Source organism: Lissotriton vulgaris, chromosome 2_1, assembly GCF_964263255.1.
Source record: "Lissotriton vulgaris chromosome 2_1, aLisVul1.2, whole genome shotgun sequence".
Classification (NCBI taxonomy): Eukaryota; Metazoa; Chordata; class Amphibia; order Caudata; family Salamandridae; genus Lissotriton; species Lissotriton vulgaris.
Genome location: NC_141687.1, coordinates 406,569,601 through 406,592,568, shown reverse-complemented (window position 1 = coordinate 406,592,568; position 22,968 = coordinate 406,569,601). Strand labels below are relative to the sequence as shown.

Here is a 22,968-nt window from a genome sequence, read left to right as displayed (position 1 = left end):
AGGTCTTCCTGCTCCACAGGGGGTTCAAGCCGCAGCCCCCTTTTGTCTGCCCAGCGCTTCCAGATTTTATAATGTTTTCGCGGGCATCCCCTGGCCACAAATATCGGCTGCTCCAGCCCCATACAAAAAATCCAACCCCCTCTTCCAGACGGCCACGGACGGGGCCTGTGAGTCCTTCCATCCCTTAGCAATGTCTCTTTTGGCCGACGTAAGGCCAAGTAACATCAGGCGCCTTTTGTAGAGGTTGCCCCCCACCCCATCCATTACATGCAGCAGGGCTAACTGTGGCGTACGTGGGAGCACCCATCCCAACACCTCGGATAAACAGGCCAGGATCCCCCTCCAGAACCGATCTAGGTATCCACAACTCCAGACTGTATGTATGAACGACCCTTCCTCCCTATTACAGCGGAGGCAGTCCGGTGAGACAATCAGTCCCGCCCGCCAGAGCCGAACCCTGGTAAAGTAGACTCTGTATAAGTACTTAAATTGGATGAGGAGGAGACGCATTGCTATGGCAGCACCCCTGGGAGGGGACACCCTTTCGGGAGCGGGCGGGGCTCTGCGCCACGTGCGTCTGGTTCTCTTCCTCTAAGGCTTTCCCTGGTTCTGGGTGCGCTGCCGGTCTCCGCAAGGGGTGGGGGGGGGGCGGGCATGTGGCCGGTGCGGGGCTGATGGGGGCCCCGCAGCGGGGGTGGGGAGGGAGGGTGTCCTGGCTTTGCCTGCAGTCCCGAGGGGGGGGCTTGCTGGGGTGCCGGGGGGGGGGGGGGGGGGTGCGGGAACCGGCCCCAGTTTGTTCGGGGGTGGGTTTTCGGGCATAGCTGCTTCTGGCCTTTCAGTGGCTCCCCTTCCTTCGGCAGACAGGCGGGCCTCAGTTTTGGCAGGCATTTCAGAACAGGGGTAGGGCAGTGGGGCGGGGCGTCGCATGTTACGACGACGCCCGGAGCTGGCTGCGGTCTCGCTGGCCCTCTCTCCCTCCCCCCCCTGTTTTATCTGCAGCGTGGTGGGGGCGTGGGCCCGCCCCTACGGGCAGCCTGCGCTATTCGGGTTGGTCCCTGGGCAATGCTGATGGCTGGGGGGGGCCGGGACCGGGCCCCTGGGGAGTTGGTAGGTGGCGATGTGTAGGGTATCAGGGTCACGTGTGAGGGACGGCCATGACGGCACGAGGCCCGGTGGTGTTTGGGCTCACCTGGTTCTGGCGACCCGGTGGGGGAGGCGAACTGAGGATGGCGGTCCAGCTCGGCAGCAGGTGTGACCAGTGGGGCGCACTACGGCCTCCTAACGCTGGTCCGAAGCAGTAGGGGGGTCCGCGGCGGCCTGCCCTCCGTCGGGGGATTCGTGCAGCGTCCAATGCAACGTTTTTATCCAAGCAATGTTTACTTATGTATGGTGTGACCTGTTCGGTTTGTGCGGTGTGAGAGTCGGTGTGTTTGTCGTGATAGCGGTGCTGGGGGTCGGTGGGTGTGATGGTGAAGGGAGTTGTGGGCGTTGGGGGCTCTGTGGGAGTTGTGTGGTGGGGGTGTTGGGTCGATTGGAAGTTTGTGTGAGCAGGGCTGGGGGCCGTTTGGTGGTTTCGGGGAGGTAAATGGTGGCTGGGCGGTTTCTTTATGGTTGCGGGGGTCAAGGGCGGCCGTTGTAGGATCCGCGGGCACAGCCGAGATGGGCATGGCGCCCAGGTGCAGAGGGGCGTTGTGCTGGAGCAACTTTAGGTACACGTTTGTGGCTGGGGCCCGGGGATAAGGCAAGATGCGCGGGGACCGTGGCGCTTCTGATGCGGGGCGCTGCAGGTGTGGGGGTGTCCTGGGGGATACCAGTACTGCTGCTGGATGGAGTAATGATGGGACCCAGGTGGGTGGCGAGCTTCACAGTGGATATTACAACAGCGGGGTTGACCGGGATGGCCGGTCGGCTCCCATTTAGTCATTTGGTGACATGGCATTTGGTTGTTCGGGTTGGTAGTGGCTCCGGGGTGGATGTTTATACCCCGGGGTGTCCTCCGCGGGATACAACACTGCCCTCCCCGTGACGGGCAGGCCGGCGTGGCGGCGTCACATGGGCGCCAGAGTGGAGTGGAGAAGGTGGAGGCGGGGGCTAGATGCTCCTGGGGTGTTGGCCAGGTTTGGGTGTACCATGTAGGAGGAGGACTGCTGCACATCTTGACTTAGCGGATGCGCAAAAGTGGGGGTGGCCGGGGGGGGGGGGGGGGGGGGGGGGTGGCTGCTCACGCACGGGCAGGGGGATGGTTGTGCAGGGCTATGCCGGAGGTTCAGAGGTTTTCGTTTCCGGATTTTGGTGGTATGGCATTTGTGCTTTCCTAACTGCTGACGTGTTCTGAAATATTATAATATAAGTTGTGGTTGAGATAAAAACTGACATCCCACAACTTTCCTTTCAACTCAGTGCAGTCTAGCAGGATTATGAGAGAATTACCTTTTCAAAAGTCTCTACTTTTGCGGTGGGATACTGAAAAGTAAACGCAAGGGTACTTGTTAAAAGGATAGGAACCGAACTGCGAGAATTTTGACCTCTATCATAGCCTGGCATTTTCACCTTTGTCCTTCAAAACATAGCAACTGTGGCATGATAAGACCAAAATATAATGGCATCTTTAGTGGTCATTCAGATTCTGATCTCCAACATGTTTCTTTTGGAGTTGCTTCCCCAGTTTCCGGTGGCAATACATCCATGTAAGTTTCACAAATCGGAAAGCGTGCATTCGGATTCCAAGTGAGTCTATATTCTGTGACATGAGTTGTGTGAGAGTACTGGACCAGAATAAGGTGCAGTGTGAATAGAGTCCAGAAATCCCAGAGGTATAAAGGAGGTTAAAGCCAGGTGTAACCTTCCTCTCTGAAGTTGTAGCTTGGTCGAGCAGTAAGGCAGTACCAGGGGACAGTGTAAGCATGTGTTGTGCACACTCAGTCAGCAAAATGTTTCGCATACAGACTGGACTCCAGGCCAATTGTTTTTATATCGAAAATAGAGTTGTTTTCTTTCTAGACCCAGCTGGTATCAAAAATATACTGTTCGCAATCTGGGAGGTCTCAGAAGAGTTATTTGCGGTAAGCCAATACACTTTGTAAAGACTGTAGGTACAGGGGTTGGAGTAGGCAACACAATTCTGTACACAATTTAGCATTGGGCTCAATGGATTTCCTTATATGAACACAGTTGATTACTTTGTAGATTATTTTGGTAATTCCAGAACTGGCTCCAGGGTTGCATATCTCGGGACTATATAAGTAGTCTGTACGAATTGTAAGAGTGTCTTGTACATGATTCTGGGAGTCTTGCCGGGTCTGCTCTCTGTTTGACGCTGGCAGCGATTTTCCTGCCTGCTTTCTTATGTTATGTGAATAAGCTGTAAAGGGGCTGGGGGATCACCATGTATTTCTTGTGGGACTACTTTTTCTTTTCTACCAAGGGGCCAGGAGGTAAGACCGGAACCAGGTTTGTCGCCTGGAGGAGGGGGGGGGGCTTTCTCCCGGCAGGTGATACACACAAGAGGTGCGCTAGCGGGGGTGTGGACGTTTTTGGGGCAGGTTCCCCGATGATTGGGTGGTGGACGGTAGGAGACTGGGGCGAAGGACATTGGAAGGTGTGGGTGCCATTACGTTTGCCATACGGCGCAGGGGATGTATGGTTGCCTTGATTTGGGGACACATGCAGGGGAATGGTTGCTGGGATGTGTCAAGCTGGCAAATATCCTGAGGTGCTTGGCAGGGGAGGTGTTTCCAGGGAACGGAACATGGGGCGTCCTGGTCGGGTGCAGGGTTTGTGCTTGGGGGAGACAGTTTGGTCGGCTGAGGATTTGGAGGTCCAAGACATGACGCTTTGGGTGATGGGGACGGTCCGGTGTGACTCGATGGTGGGGGCCTTTGGTCAAAGGGAGCCGCCTGTCATGGTCCAAGAATGGTGGGGACTGTTGCTCATGTACATGGGGGTGATGGTACAGGCAGTGGATGGTCGTCCACGGGAGGGGGGGGGGGGGCGCCTAGCATGGCCAGGATTGGCCAGAGACCATTTTGGGTACGGAATGCAGGCACGGATTGGTGAATGGTCGTTCACTGAGTGTGGTGGGATCCACAGTAAAGTATCCGACGCATGGGGAGATAAGAGTTGAGGTGTGCATGACCGTGCAGGATTTCGGTTATTAACAAAGATCGATTTGGTTTGATGGGGGATTCCTTTTTTGGACCGCGAGCGGTCTACGGATGCTATTGTTTGCCGAGGGAGGCAAAGGATGGGGGTGTATGGGGTGGATGGTCGTTCACCTCGGAAATAGTGAGGGGGCACCTTGGGTGCCTAATGTATGGCCCGGACCGGTGGTGGTCTTTGTGAGCCAAGGACGCGTGGTGGACGATCGTTCACCACGAGGGGGGGAAATGTACGACTCGCATAGATATAGAGGATGACGTGAGGGAAACAGGCGGGGGGGGGGGGGGTTTCTGCTTACCTACGTGCACAGTTGTTTTCATTGGCATCACTTATGCATTTGATGTTCGCGTCACACGCTTGAATGCTTCTTTGTCTTCATGAGCTTTTAGGGCTACTCCTTCTGTATAGAAGGGATGCACTTACATATGGGGGGGGGGAACGTATGATGTCATGTGCCTCGGCTTTTGGGGGGGGCTCCTTTTTATGGGCCAAGGGTGGTCAGAATAGTTCATTGGCTGCCGGTGGGGTAATGGATGGTGGTCGTTCACCTCAGGAAGGGGGGCACATTGGATGGACGATGAGTGGTCCGGAGCGGTCGCTTGTCCTGCTGGACATGAGTACGGGTGGTGGAAGCAGGCCTGGTGGTGGATGGCCGTTCGCCACGGGGGGGGGGGGGGGGGGGGTGAGAGGACAGTAGTCGGTTCACAGGATTGGGACTGGACATGTGGCTGGTCTATTTGGGAGTAGGTCCAGGTGGTGGATGGCTGTTCACTGAGTTGTGTGGGGTGCCGTTTTTCCGGCTGGGGAAGGCCCTAGGCGGGGTTTTGCTTGCCCGACACACAGACACTGGTGGGAGTGATGGAATCTCACTGCATTGCGACCAACATTCTTGGTGGGGTTTTTTGTCCTGGGGACGTTCCTGCCTTGAAGGGGACGCATGTTGGGTGGACGGTCGTTCACCGGGTGCTGCTGTGGGAGGCTGCCTTTCGGCACGGGAAGGACGGGCGCGTGGGCCCCTTCTGGAAAGGGCACCTTATGCGATTCACGTTGGCAACAAGAGTGGTGCTTTGCTGCAGGACGCAGGGGGAGGTGGTGGATTGTCATCCACTGGGAGGCTGTAGGGTCGCTGTCAGGAGGCGAAAGGTGCGCAGGACAGGGGGGAGTGGAGCTGGTAACGGCCCTCCGGGGTTTCCCTGGGTGGCGGTACGTTGGAGGGGTGGGGAGTCACATACGGGCAGATCCACCCCTCGGGTGGGGGGAAAACGGTACACAGGTGACTGATAGTGGGGCATGGGAGGCAATGAGCAATAAAGACAAAGTCAACAGAGGATGCTTGGAGGGCAAGTGAAGGTGAGAATGGGGAAAGGAAGGAGGTTATCGAGTGAATGGGTGAAGAGTCAAACAGGTGAGATGGTTTTGGAAAGGCAGAAAGGAGAATGCTTGGGTATGGGATGGAAATGTATATTTCATGCATTGAGGTACTGTTAATAAGTCTAAATGATTATGGAAATGTATATTTCATGCATTGATGTACTGTTAATAAGTCTAAAATGATTGCAACCTTGTCCTAATAAATGGCCTTTTACGCTTCAAGTAACAGCGTGGAGTGTAGTTATTGCGCGATGCGGCCCCCAGGGGAAGCGAAGGTCGCAGACCAGTCTTCCCCCGGGGTTTTTGCGCAATACGGAAGGACAAGGTGGAGGGCGGGACTACATGGGTTAAAGGAAGGGGTGGGATGGGGGAGGGCATATAAGGTGCCAGGAGAGGAAGATCCGGCCTCTTCCTGACACCTGAGCACCACCTGGAGGGTGTTAATTTTGTCCACCCGCCCACCCTGCAGGTGTTAGGGAAGGACCGGGGGTGTTTCAAGGGTTGGGATGCCAGTTTAGGGCAGGTTGCAGAGCAGAGGCGGTACGGTACTTTGGAGGGGTGGGGAGTCACATATGGGCAGATCCACCCCTCAGGTGGGGGGAAAACGGTACACAGGTGACTGATAGTGGGGCATGGGAGGCAATGAGCAATAAAGGCAAAGTCAACAGAGGATGGTTGGAGGGCAAGTGAAGGTGAGAATGGGGAAAGGAAGGAGGTTATCGAGTGAATGGGTGAAGTCAAACGGGTGAGATGGTTTTGGAAAGGCAGAAAGGAGAATGCGTGGGTATGGGATGGAAATGTATATTTCATGCATTGAGGTACTGTTAATAAGTCTAAATGATTATGGAAATGTATATTTCATGCATTGATGTACTGTTAATAAGTCTAAAATGATTGCAACCTTGTCCTAATAAATGGCCTTTTACGCTTCAAGTAACAGCATGGAGTGTAGTTATTGCGCGAAAGAGGCAGAAGCTGTCGGGCAGGTGGGCCACTCCCCCGCATTCAGAGACAATATAATGCCAGGATATGTAATGGAGGGGATGTACTGCAAGGTCATCTTGTAGCAGCAGATGTAAAATCAAACCATCAAAAAGTTACTTTAAAATACTGATCTATTCAACATCAAAACATTTCAAACCCGCCACAGAAATTTGAAAAATTAGCAACTTAGTCCTGTTGACAGCAAAGGAATCATTGAGGGACAGGTGAGTTAAAATAAACCATCCAAGAACCAAATTAAATTGGTACTATATTTAAGAACCAGAAGCCAAACCTGAAAACAAAGCAAGCATGAGATCGCTGATACAGCAGATGCCTTCGAGACGAGGCACCTATGAAAGTAAAGCCATGGACACTGTAAACCACTCTCACCTAAAAAAAAATGAGTCGGAGTGCAGCCCCTGTAACTGCAGAAACCCCACAGGAGTAGGGCTCTCTCCTAAACGTCAAGTAAAGTAGGGGAGCAACAAAGCTAAAAAAAGCCAAGAACCACAACTATTTCTACAGGGAATCACAAACCCTTACAAATCATACAGCGCTCATTGAGAAAACCAGAGCAACCATCCAGTGCATGATAACTATGGACAACAAAACAGTGCAGAGTAAGGATTTTGTCAAAAACCTTTTGCATTTCCTAGGTCTAAGAGCAGATGACGGACCATCTTCCAGCAGAGCCAGGGAGGTATGGAAAATCATCAGTCTGAGCGACCTCAAAAGTTGTCTTAGCCTCTTGCCCTGAGTTTTCTTCAAAGGGAGAACATACTACAAATTGGTGTTGCGTCATCTTAAGGAAAAATTTGTTTTTTCTATTACAGCCCTCTTTAGGATGAGAGTAAACTGAAAGACGCCATCACGATTCTGATTATGAGATTACGACACAAAAGCTAACAAAATGACAACTCAGCTGCAAGAGAAAATACGTTGGTAACTGTTGAGACTCAGAAGCTCCTTCCTTCACTGCAGTAGCAGAGGCCTCGACAGTACAGGTAAACAAACAGTAGGTCTATACTTTTGTATGCCCATACTCGGTACAGCACACAGAGCAAGTTTTGTAATCTAGATCAAGATATCCATGCAAGGAGGAGTAGAATCATCGACAGGGTTTTATTCGTTGAAGGGATATGCAACATTTCCACATCAGCTACCCATCTGGATAGTGTTTATGGTTAGCCACTAAGGCTTGGCCTCGTTAGCCTCACAATCAAGTGACCGCACACAAATATTGCAACATCAGACAAAATGCAAAGCATAATCTTATTGTATACAGTTCGTATAGTAAATTGAAAACAGTATGGCCAAGAGCTGCTCTACAGAAATAAAAAAAACAAGTTGAAAAGTAAAAGCACACTACAGCACTCAAACAAGTAAAATGTCGCTGGGCAGAGAGAAATGATCACTCTTCTGCTTCAAGTCTTAATCCAGTGATCGCTGTATATTGATGTGGCAGAAGTACACATCCTAGTCTGAAACCTGAACTTATAGCCTGTTATTTTGTTTAATTTTCATTCATTTTATGCAATTGCTTTCGACTTAAGATTTTCATCTACTAACAAGTAACATTATAAAAGACATAGCAATAGAAAGTTCACTAAACACACAATATAAAATGTTAATTTTTCTCATAAGGAGCTTAGTTCGAATATGTGTTATGATCACATATTCAGGTCTAGTGTTTTAGACATAAAATAGATATGTCAATGATAAGGTACTGCTTACCCGAACTCCTAAAGCACTTCACTCTCAACGGAAGGTAGTAGAGTTGTATTATATAACTAACAATGAAATATCAACATCTCTAAATCTAATATGATGGCGTTTGGCCAACTTCAGCTTAAAATCATGTTTACCCTGGGCAGTAATAATAATAATAATCTTGTATTTGTAAAGCGCACAGCTACCCGTAGGTTTCCCGGGACTGGGGGCGGTCGGGAAAATTAAGCAAGCTATTGCCTAGAGTCACATGGTGCTGGGCAGACCCCTGCCGCTGGGGATCGAACCGTGATCCCCAGTGTCCGGCATCAGTCGTCCTGGCCGCTGCGCCACACCTCTTCCCGAACCTCACCTAGTAACTTCCTGTAAAAGGTGAAGGCCCATACTAACCTCGCGGTTCAAGTGGCCATCACTCTAAGCTGTAAACAACACATACTTAAAACTCTGACAAAAGTTGAAGGAGCAGGAAAGACAGTTATCAGGCTTGTCAGGAATCACTGCAACACCCTTTCTCCATATGCGATAAAAGCCTGGACCTTTAAGTATGGCGGCATTCTGGCTTATGGAGCTAAAATGTTGGGTCTAGACCCTACAGTCCCCAACATCGCTTTCCACTGATTGCACTGGAATGCAATCTTGCCTTCAATTCAACTTTAAAGAGAATACGAAATAGTCCAGCATAATAAATTGTAAAACGGACATTAGCCACCAACCACCTGGTCTGCCTGGACTGAACATCTCAATCTTGAAACACTCCGAATTTTCTCTCACTCTAAAGTGGGATCTTATTGCACTGAGCATGAAATGTCTAATGCATACGTGGTTACATGTAAATAAGAGTAAAATGCTATCCTCAAGATATTAATATACAGGGGCTATCCTCAAGATATTAATACACGGGGGCAGCAGCAAAAGAAAGTGTGAGGACAACCTCGAAAAGCTATGGCCTTTTAGCTGCCAGGACAGCTTCTAACTAAAGAGGTACAGACAACCTTATATCAGACGTAGACAAATCATCAAGAAAGACATTTTTGCAATGGCAAGGTGCATTGTGCTGCCGGTGGCTAAAAACCAGTTAAGAAGGTACTTATCAGAAACATGCACATACCACCCAAATCATCCAGACGGTATACAACATTTGAATCTACATTATCGATTATGTAAAGTTATCACACAGAATAGACTCACCCCCTGGTTGAAAAAAATCGATTTAAAGAAACAACGACCCCATGTTACACAACATATTTGTTGGATTCTGCCCCCGTTTTGCATAACAATCAAGTCATGGGTGAAGAGTTGGGGGTGAGAGGGTTACGTTTTACAGTGTAAATTTGTGTTGGCTTCTCTTCATAGTACGATAAAAGCAGCTTGCTTGGCTCCGCGCTGGCTAGACGGTTGTTTGTGGTGGTTTATGTATGCCAGAAAATCAATAAAACCAGTTCAACTAAACAATACGACTGCAAAATCCGTATGTGACCCACATGGTGGGTGACTTCCTGGTAGTGATCTGGAACCTATGGTCAGGATCCCACAATGTCAACTAAAGTAGCTTCAAAATAGGAAATAAATCCTAACAGGAGGGAGTCAAAACTACAAGCTGTGGACAGAAGGAACTATATGAGATCCCCAGTTAGACCACTTATCACCTAGGTACAGACAACAAACTTATATGGGTCAAAACAACTTGAAATACTTAACAGACTACAGTTTTACAGCTGTAAGGAATGCCCATAATCGAGTGCTAATGTTGAACAGTGAAACTTCACGAATGGACCAGGTTTTGGGAATTGCTTTTTAATTTTCATTTGTTGCAAATCTTTATTAGCAGTGAAATTCTGTCATCAAGTCAGAACCTGTTGATCAACACCCTGACAGCTGCATCCTTTTCATATTCACTGGACATGTGTTGACAAAAGAGTTCCAGGGGCAAAGGGCATAAAAAGGTTTTTAATTCTTCCGAGCAAACTCTATGCTTGAATTTTCCACATGTACCAAAACTGGCAGTTCAAGAACTAACTCAGAAGCCAGATATCAAAAGTGCTTGGAAGGTGGAGCATTTAATTTAAAATCACAGCTCAAAAGATGCATCGCTTTACTAAAAGGATCTATTATCTAAGGTTGATATAGTACCTGTTTTTTGTTAAAGGCCTGAAGTAATTGTCAGAAATGCTTTGAGCTTAATCTAATGCATGCAGTCTTTCGGCACCGTCACCTGGAGTGGCGAGTGAAACAACTGCGTGTTTCTAGTCACTCACACCTAAAAGTACTCACCCAATGGTTCCTTTGCCTGACATGGGCGGGCTGGGCGGCTTCTGGGTAGGAGGCGTTGTACGGGGCAGGCCCCCCATCTTCATGTTCTGGGCGCTCACCTGTAAAAACAGAAAAGAGGGAGGAGAAGGCAAAACATCAGTAACTAGATGAAGCTTCTGCAAAAACGAACAACAAAGAAAAACAGCAGGTTAAGCAAGAAGTCAGTTCTACTGTGTTTTTTGAAGCATCAGGGTGAGTATATGTAAGGAAAGCCATGCACATCGTATGCTTCACCGCACTGAGTTATACATTGTAGGGCAGGCCATATATATATATATTTTTTTCCTGTAAAGGGTATTCAAGCAGTTGCCACTGAGAGGCACTCTTTAATCATCAAAAGTTGACATGATCGTACCCACAGAAACAATGCATGCAATTAAAATGTCTACTATTCTTGCTTCAGTGTTACATATTCTTTCAATGACGTGAAACAACTTTATTTCGATTATATTTACTTCGTTTACAGCAAATCTTCACAGGTGTTCAGTACTTTTGAGTACTATTAAAACAGCAAGAAACAATCAAGGGCAAAAAACTAACTTCAATAACTACTCACCAATGTGATCTATCAAACTTACATGAGAAAGTAGGAACTAAAGCCCCCTAAAAATGCCATGCTATCAAAGAAAGTTGTAACCGCAGAAAAACCTGAACCTCACAAAATAAGAATACAAACAAACATATGCCTAGTAGTTGTGCGTGTAGTTCTCAGTTGCTGGGGAATTTGAGTGGTTTTCAGCTTTTGAGCCAGAACCACTGTGTGGTCATGGTTCAGACGGTGTACCAATTGTAAAGGCATTTTTTGATTTGCCTATAACCTTTAAGGATAAAGACAGATTTAAATGACATTTGGCAAGCTACTTAGTCCCCTAAGTTTCAGCCTGCCAACTTTCCTAAACATCCGTCGACTGTGGCAAAAAATTAAAAGAGGAGGAAGAGGGGAGAAAAACAAGCAAGTTCCCATTTTAGCTCTTATAGAAATTTCTATACACTGAATAGCTGCACGGGTTTACATCAAACTTGCCGTTGACTGCCCTTTCTGTTTCACTAATCTTTTTCATTTTTTACCAAGAGAATAAACCACTGAATTTCTATTTAAAAAAAACATGTTCACCAGTGAAAAGATTTACCAATGAGGTTAGCTTGCACCTCCGAATTGAAGCTCAAGGTTTGCAGATTTGCAGCAATGCACGCCTGCCTAATACCGTTGATGGCACTAAGTGGTTTGCTTAATGTGTCCGCCGAAAAAAAGCAGGGGTGTGGAATTTAATAAAATATCTACTTGTCCATGGGGAAGGCTGCTTAATAAATCTACTTGTCCTGTAACAAAATCCACTTGTCCCCTTTGTGCCATGTAATGCAGCAACAAATTACGCAGCAATCTCGTTATATAAGAGTTCTGATATAGCCTTTCTGATTATACCAGGGTTCATACCATAGTATTGTTTGAATACTAGCAATTCCCTTATGCTGCTATGTTTCTGCAGGTCTACATACTGGGGCTGAAGGTAGTGGTAAGCAATAGTTTCAGGGTTGGAATGCACTTTTTAGTCTGTGCAAACCTACTAACGTGCATGTTTTAATGGTTTTCACCAATTCTTCTCTAATCATTTCCCATACTGAGAACGGTTGGAAATGTACTACTGACAGTGGCAGACTTAAAACTTCTCCCAGGGTTGGGGAAAAAAGTGGTTGGAGGAAAAATGACCTTGAAAACATTCAGATTTTCACATAAGCAAATCTACACTTGCATATTTGCTCATGCTAAAATGCAGTTCACAAATATTTTCTGGGAGTACTATTTCTTGGCCTACTTCTGTAAATTCTTGTGAATTCATGGACACTGTACATATGCAAGGATATTTACCATGGATGCACTTTCGAGACTTTCTTTAATAATTGGTCCTCTAATTAGGCCTGGCTTTAACCATGACCTTTTGTTTTGTTTTTTATTCTGTCTCTCTACATCTATCAGCTGGCGTCCCTGTAAGTGACAGTATTTTGCTCTTTTAGAGGAAGCATATTGGTACACAAAGTAGTTTTGTTCAGTGCCCAGAACCACTGTGGCAATGTGTGCTGAGACCAAAATGTTGTTGTTTTGCTCTTGCCAGTGCTTGTTAGAATGGTGAGGACCCAGCAGCTCCCACACTGTTAAGGTTTTACAAAAACTATGCCTAAACAAGTCACGCCTTGACAAAACCAAAAAGCTGAACACCAATTTCAGACCCACTAGCTTTGCCAATGCTGGTTTGTTCTTGTTTTCCATATTCGTATTTAAACTGGTTACACTGATATTCCATTCTGAATATTTTTGGGAAATACTAACATACATCAACATGTTACTAAATGATGCTGCAAAGATATGGTACCTAAAATCTTACAGTAGTTTAGCTAAATGTTTCCTTTTCTTACATGCATTTTTTTTGAACGTTTTAATTTGAAAGCAAAGAATCATCACATGCTTTCAAGCTTCTGCAAATATTTGCATATACTCAGAGAGCATGCTGGGTGCATTATACAGAGCCTCATATTATTAAACTTTGAAAATGTGTGTACACTTTTATACTGGAACCACTGTCAGTAGTGCAGGCTGAGCTTAAAACATTTACTTTTAGTGCTCACCCTAATAATAAAGGCTTTGCGTTAATGAACCATATATACAAGTTTGAACAGCATTAACACACATTACATATAAGACACACTTTACCTTAATTGTAGAGAATGCCCTTCCCTGAGCCACAATGTGGTACTGTAAACTGGCAGCCAAAGGGTTTGTGCGGCAGGGGGTTGGGCCTACCTGTCCCAAGGACAAAATGCACATTAAAACTTGTTGCCCCTGACCCCAAAAAATATGTCCTGGCGGCTATAGAAATTCCCAATCCCTGAAAAAGACATACATTTGCAGTTGTCTTTCCCTCCTGCATTACACTTTTAACTCTTTTTGTACACTCCTGGAAAGTGTTGAATTCTATTCACCATCTCCTCCCATTGCCGACATCCACTCCTACTTAGCAAAGCATTCTAATGAGCAGTTCTCAATTAAGTTGCTGCCGCTCTCTTCGAACTTTATCACCTGCCTCCAGCCTCTTGGTGCCTTTGTCAGCATGGCCTATAGATGCTGGCTTATTTGCCCTTTTCACTGTGGTAGAGACAATTTAGGAATCTGCCTCTCCATAATTTTTTCATAAAGAGGGTTCCGCAGAGAGTCTATTTTTTTATTTATTCCTGATTAACTTGCTCCATAGCTGGCTGGGATTATAAATACGTTGCCGGCATTTTCCGGGGAGCTTGTTAGCTTTGTAATTAATCTATTCTTTCTTTGTGAAGGACTTAAAGCCTAAGAGAAAGCCATAAATCCTTAATTTCCATTTATAATTGAACCCCTTGTCTCTGCAGCTGTTTTAACTGCTGTATAGTATGTAGGTATGTAATCAAGAAGGGGTGGCCTGAATGCAAAAGATTTGATTTGATAATGTGAAGAATCAGTGTGAAAATGTACCAGTTGATTTCTTCTTCTCCATCATATCTGCCACCACCAACAGTGGTGCACTTTGGATCCACTCCCAGTAACATTATCTTCCTTGTTTTGATCAATTTACGAGTCTCCTGTAAGTAGTCTGCGATCAAGATTCACCTCCTTTGGACTGGGTCCGCTCTACAGTCATTTTGATGGCTTGTTTTGTAGTAATCTTTTAAGTACTTAAACAAATTCCATCTTTTGCAAAAGTGCCTCCATCTCTGTTTTATGGTGTAATTGTTTTCTTACATTGTAGAGCACTCTGTCTTTTCAACTCTTAGCAATGATCTAATTTTTTGGTGTTGGAAAAGTGGTGTCTTTCTTAGTTTTTCAATCATCTCTCGAAGTTTAGCCAGACTTTTTAGGCTTCTCTTTAATGGTGTTGTCATTCTTTTACCCAGTTGAAGCTTTACAGTCTATAGGTTTTTCAGTGTCAAAGATGTGCACTAAGTCTGGGATTCCAAATTGCTCCACTCAGAAGACCTTTATTTGCAAGGGATTTCAGGGCAGGGAAAAAATGTCTAGATAAGATTTCAGGAATCTACTAATTTAGTGATGTCAGATCTTCAACATCTGACTGATGAAACTGCTAACTCTGAGCATCTTCTGTGCCCATGAGTCATCAGAACGTTCTTCGGCAAAGAAGTTCATCTCTGCTCACTTTGCAGCTTACCATGTCCATTATATGATGTGCTCAGCAACATTTTTCTATTTCTTTAGACAGAGGTTTCAAAAGGCACAAACATCACAACCCTGGACTTTTGGTATCAGAGTAAATATAGATTACCATGTGCATCGCATTTCACAAATTTCTGAAGGCACTGCAGAAAGAACTTAAAATAGAATATTTTCTATTACTAGTTATGGTAACAAAATAGAAGAAAGGATTCGGAGAATACAAAAATTCACAAAAACAATGTGGATCTCTTGGTCAAATATGGAAGACAAGCACAGTTATTTTGATGCTACATTGTTGTTCAGTGCGGTTTGACATCTTTTCTCTCAATACCAGTAGCCAATGAGCAGTCAAATTCTTCATACTGCAAAATGTAACCATCGACTAGGTGCAATACAGTATCTCATGCATCCAAACCCACTGGTGCAAAGAAAAATTAGACAATCCAGAAGGAATTATTCAAAGACAGCCCTTAATGCAGTCTCCAAACAGTTCCGAACATCAAACACCTGAAACACAACCGTCTACTTGCAGACAGCAAAGCTAGCGAGCTCTTTTGCTGTTTGAATTAAGAAATTTCACAATCACCTGCCCTTTTGAAAATCTCTCCAGATATGGATCGAACTCCAGATAACCTGCGTTAAACATTCAAATTGGGCACCTCCGCTAGGAAGAATACTATGTTATTCATTAGTACAATTTGTCATTAGAGTGGTATTACATCAATTGTACTATTGTGAACATCTTTTGCTCGTAAAAGTAGATTTTCAAGTCCTCTGCTAACATTTTCTGATAATGCATTAGGGTTCAATCAGGGAGGGGTTAGGTCTTTAGCGTTTCTGGTAAATCTTCCAGGCCTTGGGGGTAGGGGGAGGTAAGAGGTATACTACAGTTAAAGGGTATTTGCAGTACTCTGTTTGGGCGCTAGGTCGAAAAAGATAATTAGATCAGGTTCAACCATCCAAATGGATTCTAGCTACTTCTTACTTCATTCTCAAAAGGTTGTAGAGCGAGGTTGTATGTGAATGCTGGGAATTCAACAAATGATACCAGGTAACTTCTTTCAAATAGTTCTAAATACGTAAGCTCATCTAAAAACCCCAGTTTTATAAGACTGGTTCATGAATTACATTTTTTATGTTTAAGAATATTGTCTCAGGGAGAAGGCACTCCTAGGTAGTTACTTAACAGGGTGGCATCAGAAGGCTTGGGATGAAACAGAGAAACCACCCCAGCCTTGGATAATACCGCTGTTGTAAACCACAACCGTAACATTTGGAATGAAATTCACAAAATAGTTAGATAGTGTTCTGTTGTGGTACTATTTAGGTAGAAAGTTACAATAAGTAAGGATTATTGGGTGATAAGGCTCCATTATTCTGGTCTTTCAGAAAAATGCACTAGAGTGGATTCCTGATTTTGATGTAACAAACAGGAGCAAATAGAAAAGGTGTTAACAGATTTAATGACGACATAAATCATTCACTGGTGGTGCTATACTAATTTTAGGAACAGTGGTGACTTCAAAAATGACTTCACCCTGTGAAATATACTGATCTGTGCTGGTATTCGATGAGCGATCTTTGAGAGAAACAGTCTTTTTTTTTTTATTTTCTTTTAGAAAATATGGGTAGCGCTTGAGAAGCTAAAGTAAGGGAAAATTATCCATAAAGTCACAAAAAGTTCTTGCACATGTGAGAAACAATTCTGAAATGCTGGGTGAAACTTACCCTTTAAATATAATAGAAGCCTGTCAGATGATTACCTGGTGTTCTACAGTAGCTTCTCTAAAGAGATCTCCTGAACAACTAGCATTCTAACATTCTATATTCACGACAAATGTGAGGTAGATCTGAATGCCTAGTTATTAGAATACAAGCAGCAGAACTGAAAAAAGTTGCTATAGAGAAGCTATAGAGAAGACTACAGCAAAGGAATAAGGCAAGACATTTAATTGCGTCTTGGAAATTATGATTAGAGCACAAGAAGCTAAAACGAGCACACCTTTTTCTATAAATATAAATGTCTCTCATCCAAGTGAGAAATGAGTGACATGCTGAGGGAAACAGCTGATTAAGCACAGTTCTACTGCTGCTTCACCATGGAGGTTTGATAAAGAACAAGAATGCGGTCATTCCACATCCATTACAAAAAAGATGCCCTGGAACCTGTTCCTGGAATAGCAGCTATTCAATTTAAAGCTATTCCCCATGAAGCAAGCTCAAGTAAATGAGCATGGAGGTGCTCGTGCTGATACAAAACCAGCAGTTTAAATATAAAATGGAAGATAAAGTATGGATTTGTGCTTATTTATTGAATATATTTTTAACAGGGTAAACATTGTAAATGGGAGATGCCTACCTATGTCTACAATTCCACATCTACTTTCATAGATTAGTAATCCTTTCTGGCACTGAACTCCTTAACTGCTGAGGTTCCCCTTCTGCCAAACCCCACTTTGCTAAGCCATTTTTATGATGTTTGGGGCACTTTGTGCTTAAGCCTCAGTCAAGTTTCTGCACAACAGCTGCCCAAACCAAATTTGCATCTTTTACCCCCACATGTTTGGTGCCCAAACCCACATTTTGTGAACAGGCAAATTTGTAAAGAAAAGTCTTTTTTAACCTTATTTTTGGCATTTTTCTAGGTGGTTGTCAATTGTTAAAATAAAAAATAAATGAAAATAAGTAGGAAAAAATAGAAGTAGATTACGTCTTAATCTGTAATTGTTTGCCCTTCTGACAGATTTACAAAAAGTAGTACTACTCTAGGTCAATCAAACTCTTCTGTACACATGATATATAGTATTTTTTGGTTGTCCAAAAACATGCGACACCCAGTACCAACAAATGAGCTGCAGCTCATAATGATTATTCTATTGAGTGCAGGCCATGCCTCAATTTAAATTGTAAAATTGAAATGAATTGAAAATGGATATTGAGAAAACCTATGCATTTCTAAAATGTGCCTGAGATACAGATTTTAGGAATAGTGGAGATTTGTGAAACTATGAATTTAGGGTTCCCTGTACTATCATGAGATTCATAGATGGAGAGAAATTCAATGGATATCAAGAAATGCTTGTATAGTTTTGCCTAGTGCTGGTGATAGGCAAGGACCAAAAACAACACAAAGACATGAAAAATTAGCATTGCAAATTGACCTGCTTTCATGATGTGGTTAGGTACAGTATTTGGGGCTGTGCCCAGTCAGCACCCAAGGAAATCAGCAGAACCTAGACATTTCTGAAAACTAGACACCCATGAGAGTCCAGTGTGGTGTAAGCTACATCTACCCCCTATGCTTTCTTACACAGAATGTCCTGTAAATGTCTTACTTTGACATAAATCATATAATTTCCACACATTTCTGTGAGGAAAAGGTCCAGATTCGCTACTACTCCGCTTTGCCACACTTCTTACAATAAAAAGTGTACGCATCCTCTGTGGTTGGGGCGATTGCTTCCAACAGCTTCCAGTCAGAACTTCAAGTGTGTGAAGTCAATGTGGCATTAATGGTGTCTTTACGTAGTTACAGTTTTGGTCTGTTTCCAGGACATGTGTTAAGTCCACCCATACATGGCAAGCAATGATGCAATCAAAAGACTATGGGACTACAGAGTTGTAAGACTTTAGTCATTCGCTTGGAGTTCTCTCATATGAAAAATAAGGGGAAATAGCCTTTTGTGAACTTTAGTTTCATATTCACAGAGCATTCTGGATAATAAAGCCGTGCTAGGATGCATACAATCTACATCACTCTAAATTCCCTTGGGTCTCAGAATTGTCTTAGGTTTGTAGTATTCCCCTATTACTGACCCAGAGCCCGAATAGTGCATCCATTTCCCATTGCAAATTAGTAGAAATTAGGATTTATCCCAGGGTTCTCCAACCAGTAGCTCGGGAGGAGGACGAGATGGAGGAGGAAGAGGAGGAGGCTTGACCCCCCCCCACCCTTCGGGCAGGCAGAAAGACTGCAGGATGAGGGCACGGCCCGATGCTAGGGAGAGCTGTCCCACCGCACCCAATAACAAGCCTTGGCATAGCCAATAGATCTCGCTTTTGGGACCTTATAAGTATTTAGGTCTCGGCCATCCTAACAACTGAGAATATTTGGTCAGATTTCTTTAGAGAAACATCACTTGTGTGAGACAGTTCGCATATTTGTATTTTTCTAACAGAAGTGTACTTCCTTTGGAGATATATAGTTCACTATACTTTGGAGGTTTCTCGTGCTAATCAAAACATGTTATGTGGCCACATATCAATGTACCCATTTCCCGCTAAATCCAAGCTACTCAGCAACATAACCATTTCAACAAGCTGCGTGCTTGGTACTTCAAAAACCTACACTTTTCCAAAACAAGGTTGAAAAAACACGATTCCTCAACTAGATAAGTTAGTTAGGAACATATGAGTTTCGGATAAGATAGTTCCATAGCAGCCTTATTAGTGAAAAAGTACACTAATCTTTCTATAAAAGTTAGGTTTAGGGCTGCGAAGACCCCGATCAAGTATGGTGCCAATAAAAGCAGAGAAGGTGGGAAGTTGGTGGCAGTTCAGTGTGTACCTCTTGTACTAAGATGGCGGGTTAGTCCCAGAGTAGGAAAATACTGTGACGCATTGTTTTTGAGACACAAAAAAAAGACTCTGGGACTGCTCGGTCTTATCCGATTGTGATAGAGCCTGTACTGAAATGCTGCTGACTTAGAAAAGACGAGGGAAACAGCTATGTGAATAAGGTGCTCTCTTTGAAAGGGCAAATATGCGCTTCTTGTAAAGCGCAGGCAACAGAGTGAGAAAACTGCATACCCACCAATATTTGGAAACAGGCTGTAGGAAGGAAGATTCACCTGAAGATGTGACGGATGTACCAAACCCACTTACATGACACGTGGCCGCAAGACACACTCTGGGGAGGGGCGAGCAAGACAGAGGCGGAGCGAGGCGCAACACAGCTTGTCTGGTGAGCTCGCTTGGGTTGCCTAGTACAACGCGGGGAAGGGCGTGAGGGGTTTTGGAAAGCTAAAGGGTAACGCACATGAGAATAGAAACACATTTTGAAACAACAAACATAAGGGACAGAGGAGAGGCCAAACAGGACGACGGGGAGCAGAAGGAAGGAGGACATGAGCACACAACACCCTATGATGGTGGGAGAGGGAAGGAGCAATCAGCCAAAGAGCCATAGGGCACAGGAGAGATCAAGCAAGAGGAGGGTGATTGGGTACGGGGCAAGCAGGAATGCAGAGTGGGAAGAAGCAATTTCAAAGAAATGGATTCAGCAAGAAGGGAAAATGCTTCCAGGTCATAGGAAAACACGAAGGGTGGGGGAGGGAGGAACTAAGCGGGTAGGAATGGAGAAGACACCGACGGAGGCGAGGAACTAAGCGGGTAGGAATGGAGAAGACACCGACGGAGGCAGAGGGGAAAACATGTGTGCGGAGTGCTGAAACAGAAGACGCAAAAGTGAAAGTGATCGCTAGCTAATGAGCCATGACTAGGAAAGCCAGATGGCGCATGACGCTTAGAGGAAGAAGTATGAAAGGCAGATGGTGGTTGCGCGCGCGCACACGTGCGTAATCACAAGCTTGAGGCCGGCGAAAGCGTGTGGTAGCACTTTTAAAAGCCCACTTACTAAATGTCTCGCCAGAGCAGTGCATGCACTGGCTCAGGCGAGACCTAAAATAAAAATCCTGGTATTGAGTGAGCTTTCGGGCCTTCCCTCCCCCTCATGCCCCCAGGAGACAGATGGGTAAAATGTCCTCCTCCCAATAGGGAGAGAGGGTGGTTGGAGGAGAGAAGCAGGCAATATGGTTGAATTGGGGTTTTTTTCCGGGGGGGGGGACCTTGACCATGCCTGGGGGCCACTCCCTTCGTTCCTTGTATGGGGGGTAATAGCCCTCCTGTGGAGATCTGTAAGCCAGAATCCATTATGAAAAGGTATTGCTTGAAATTAGACATTGTCCACTTTCAAACAGTACTTTTACGGCTTTGATCGCTGCTCTGGATGCTCCCTAGAAACTGACAGCAAGCATATCCCAATGACTTCTTTCTGTTCCTTTGACAGGAACAGATCAAAACGAGGTGATCTCTGTTTGGTTTAGTGCCAAAGTCAGGAAAGCATCAAACAGAGGTGACCTTGGTTTGATCCGGTCAAGGACACTAGTCTCAGCCACACAAGTGGCACATCAAATTCTTCGCCACAAGTGGAGCAATGCTGGGTGATAGTAAATTTGTGGATTCCTGAAAATTCAGGAAGTTTCCAAAGCAAAAATGTAAGGAAAATGCATAATTCCAGGCAAGGTTTGCAGGGCATTGTGGGTAGGAAAACCTCGAGATTTTCGCAAGGCACACCACCCTATAATCCCCGTTTTGTCTAGTTTTAAAAAAGGTCTGTGGATCGTAGGTTTGCACGTGTGGTTCCATGACACTGCCCCAAGTACCGCAGTAATCCCCAACGCTAGGGTTTGCAGGGCATTTTGTTAAGAAAATCCATGCGAATCACCCCCCCCCCCCCTGGACTTCCCCAATATCTAGCGGCAGTCCAATCAAGCCCAAAAACGGCAGCCATTCATTAATTTGGGAGTCAGACACACTCTCCTGGCCATATGTAAAAAAAACACCCCAAAAGAATCCAATGTCCTCTCGCCTTGGCATTGGGATGGGATACTTTAGTCAGCAGGGAAGCAGAAAGACTGTTGAGGAGTTAGGGTTGAGGCCTGGTGTTAGAATAGTCTGGGCAAGATTTGTTATGTCTCAGGTATCCTGGAAAAAATTACAATTCAACAATGGCTTTTTAAATTTGTTGATAGTGAGTTTATTTGTACTCTATTCATAGAAGTCGGTCAGAGAGAAACAGCCAACACGTGTTTCGCCCCCTTACACTGCCATCTGGCCTGGGGCTTACTCAGGGCGGGTGATTTTTTATAAAATTTTATCAGCATCGTCGGTCATTTGAAAAAAAGCTCGGAGATTTTCAAAATCTAAGCATAATGCTAGGGCGGAAGCGGCGGTCTGGTCACGTCGTTGTAGACCCTAGGGGGCTAGGGGCACTCCCCCTGTCCAAGGAAAGAATCAAGAAAAAGAAATTCACGCGGCCGACAGGATCAGCAGTAGCCGCTGCGAGCACCGAGGAGGGCACTACCCAAGTGGATTTCAGTTCACACGCAGAGAAGATGTAGTGGAGTCACAGCAGCCACCGGGAAGCAGAGGAGCTGATCCCCCCACAGTCGAGCGACCCCACGGTGAGTGACAGCCTGGCAGGTATTGTGCAAGTACAGTGGAAGACCCCGTCCAGAGTGATCAGCCCAGTGCCATCATTACCCATAAGGCGGCAGCCCCACCATAGACAAGAGACTTTAAATACTTGCCCACTTACTGTTGCAGTACCGGTTTAAAACAGCCCAGTGAACTACAAAGTGTGGGCAGCGCTGTGCCTCTATAACCAAGGCCACACCGCTCTGAGCACCAGTGAGACCGGTCACAAGTCTCCACAAGTAGCATCACGGGACCAGGCTCACTCTCCCGAGCAACCCCCCTGCCAGATAACCGTGCAATGCCAGCAAGCACTACACCTGCCATCCCCACCCGAAGTTGCAGAACAGCAACCCCATCAGAGGAGTGGGGGGTGCGTGGGGGGCAACAAGTGGCTCAATAACTGCCCAACCTCCTCCACAACACCAGTTGTAAAAAATAAAAAACGAAGCTAAGTGCGCTCCAACGTCTAAGCAGCACTAGTGCCTAAACAATTGAGGCCTCACTGCTCTGAAGCACAGCACCACTGGGACTGAGCACAAGAAGCCCTCCAATCAAGCAGGCGAACGGTGCCAAACAGCGATGACACGCACTACAGTTGACCACTACCAATCGACACAGTCAACTTCTACCGGGCTGCAACCTCGCTCCTGATCGTACCCTCACTGCTGCGGAAGCACGCACAGCTGACAACCAGGCTTAACGCGGACATCGGTCCACATGTAGACAGATCACAGAGGAGCCACAGTGACCTCCAGGAACCGGTCAAGCTGCCCCCCCGCAGGCGAGCACCTCGCGGTGAGTGACGCAATTGCCAGCTGCACACAGCGGGAAATCTAACTAGAGGGTCCAACTCAGTACAAAAGTATTCAGAAGGCAGGTAACCCCACAGACACAAAGTCATCCAACACTTGCCTGCTTGCCACCACAGCACCAGCAGGGAGGACCCAGCATCCAAACAGGAGGCA

General features: G+C 45.7%; 1 protein-coding gene across 6 annotated transcripts in view; it reads right to left on the bottom strand.

Moving 5' to 3' along the window:
* Positions 1–22,968, bottom strand: part of ABI2 (abl interactor 2) — an 868,092-nt gene that overhangs the window by 415,524 nt on the left and 429,600 nt on the right. For all 6 annotated transcript variants that reach the window (XM_086955293.1, XM_086955294.1, XM_086955290.1 and 3 more), the window contains exon 4: positions 10,513–10,610. In XM_086955293.1, coding sequence (XP_086811419.1) covers positions 10,513–10,610 — 98 coding nt within the window. The remainder of the gene's footprint in view (positions 1–10,512; positions 10,611–22,968) is intronic.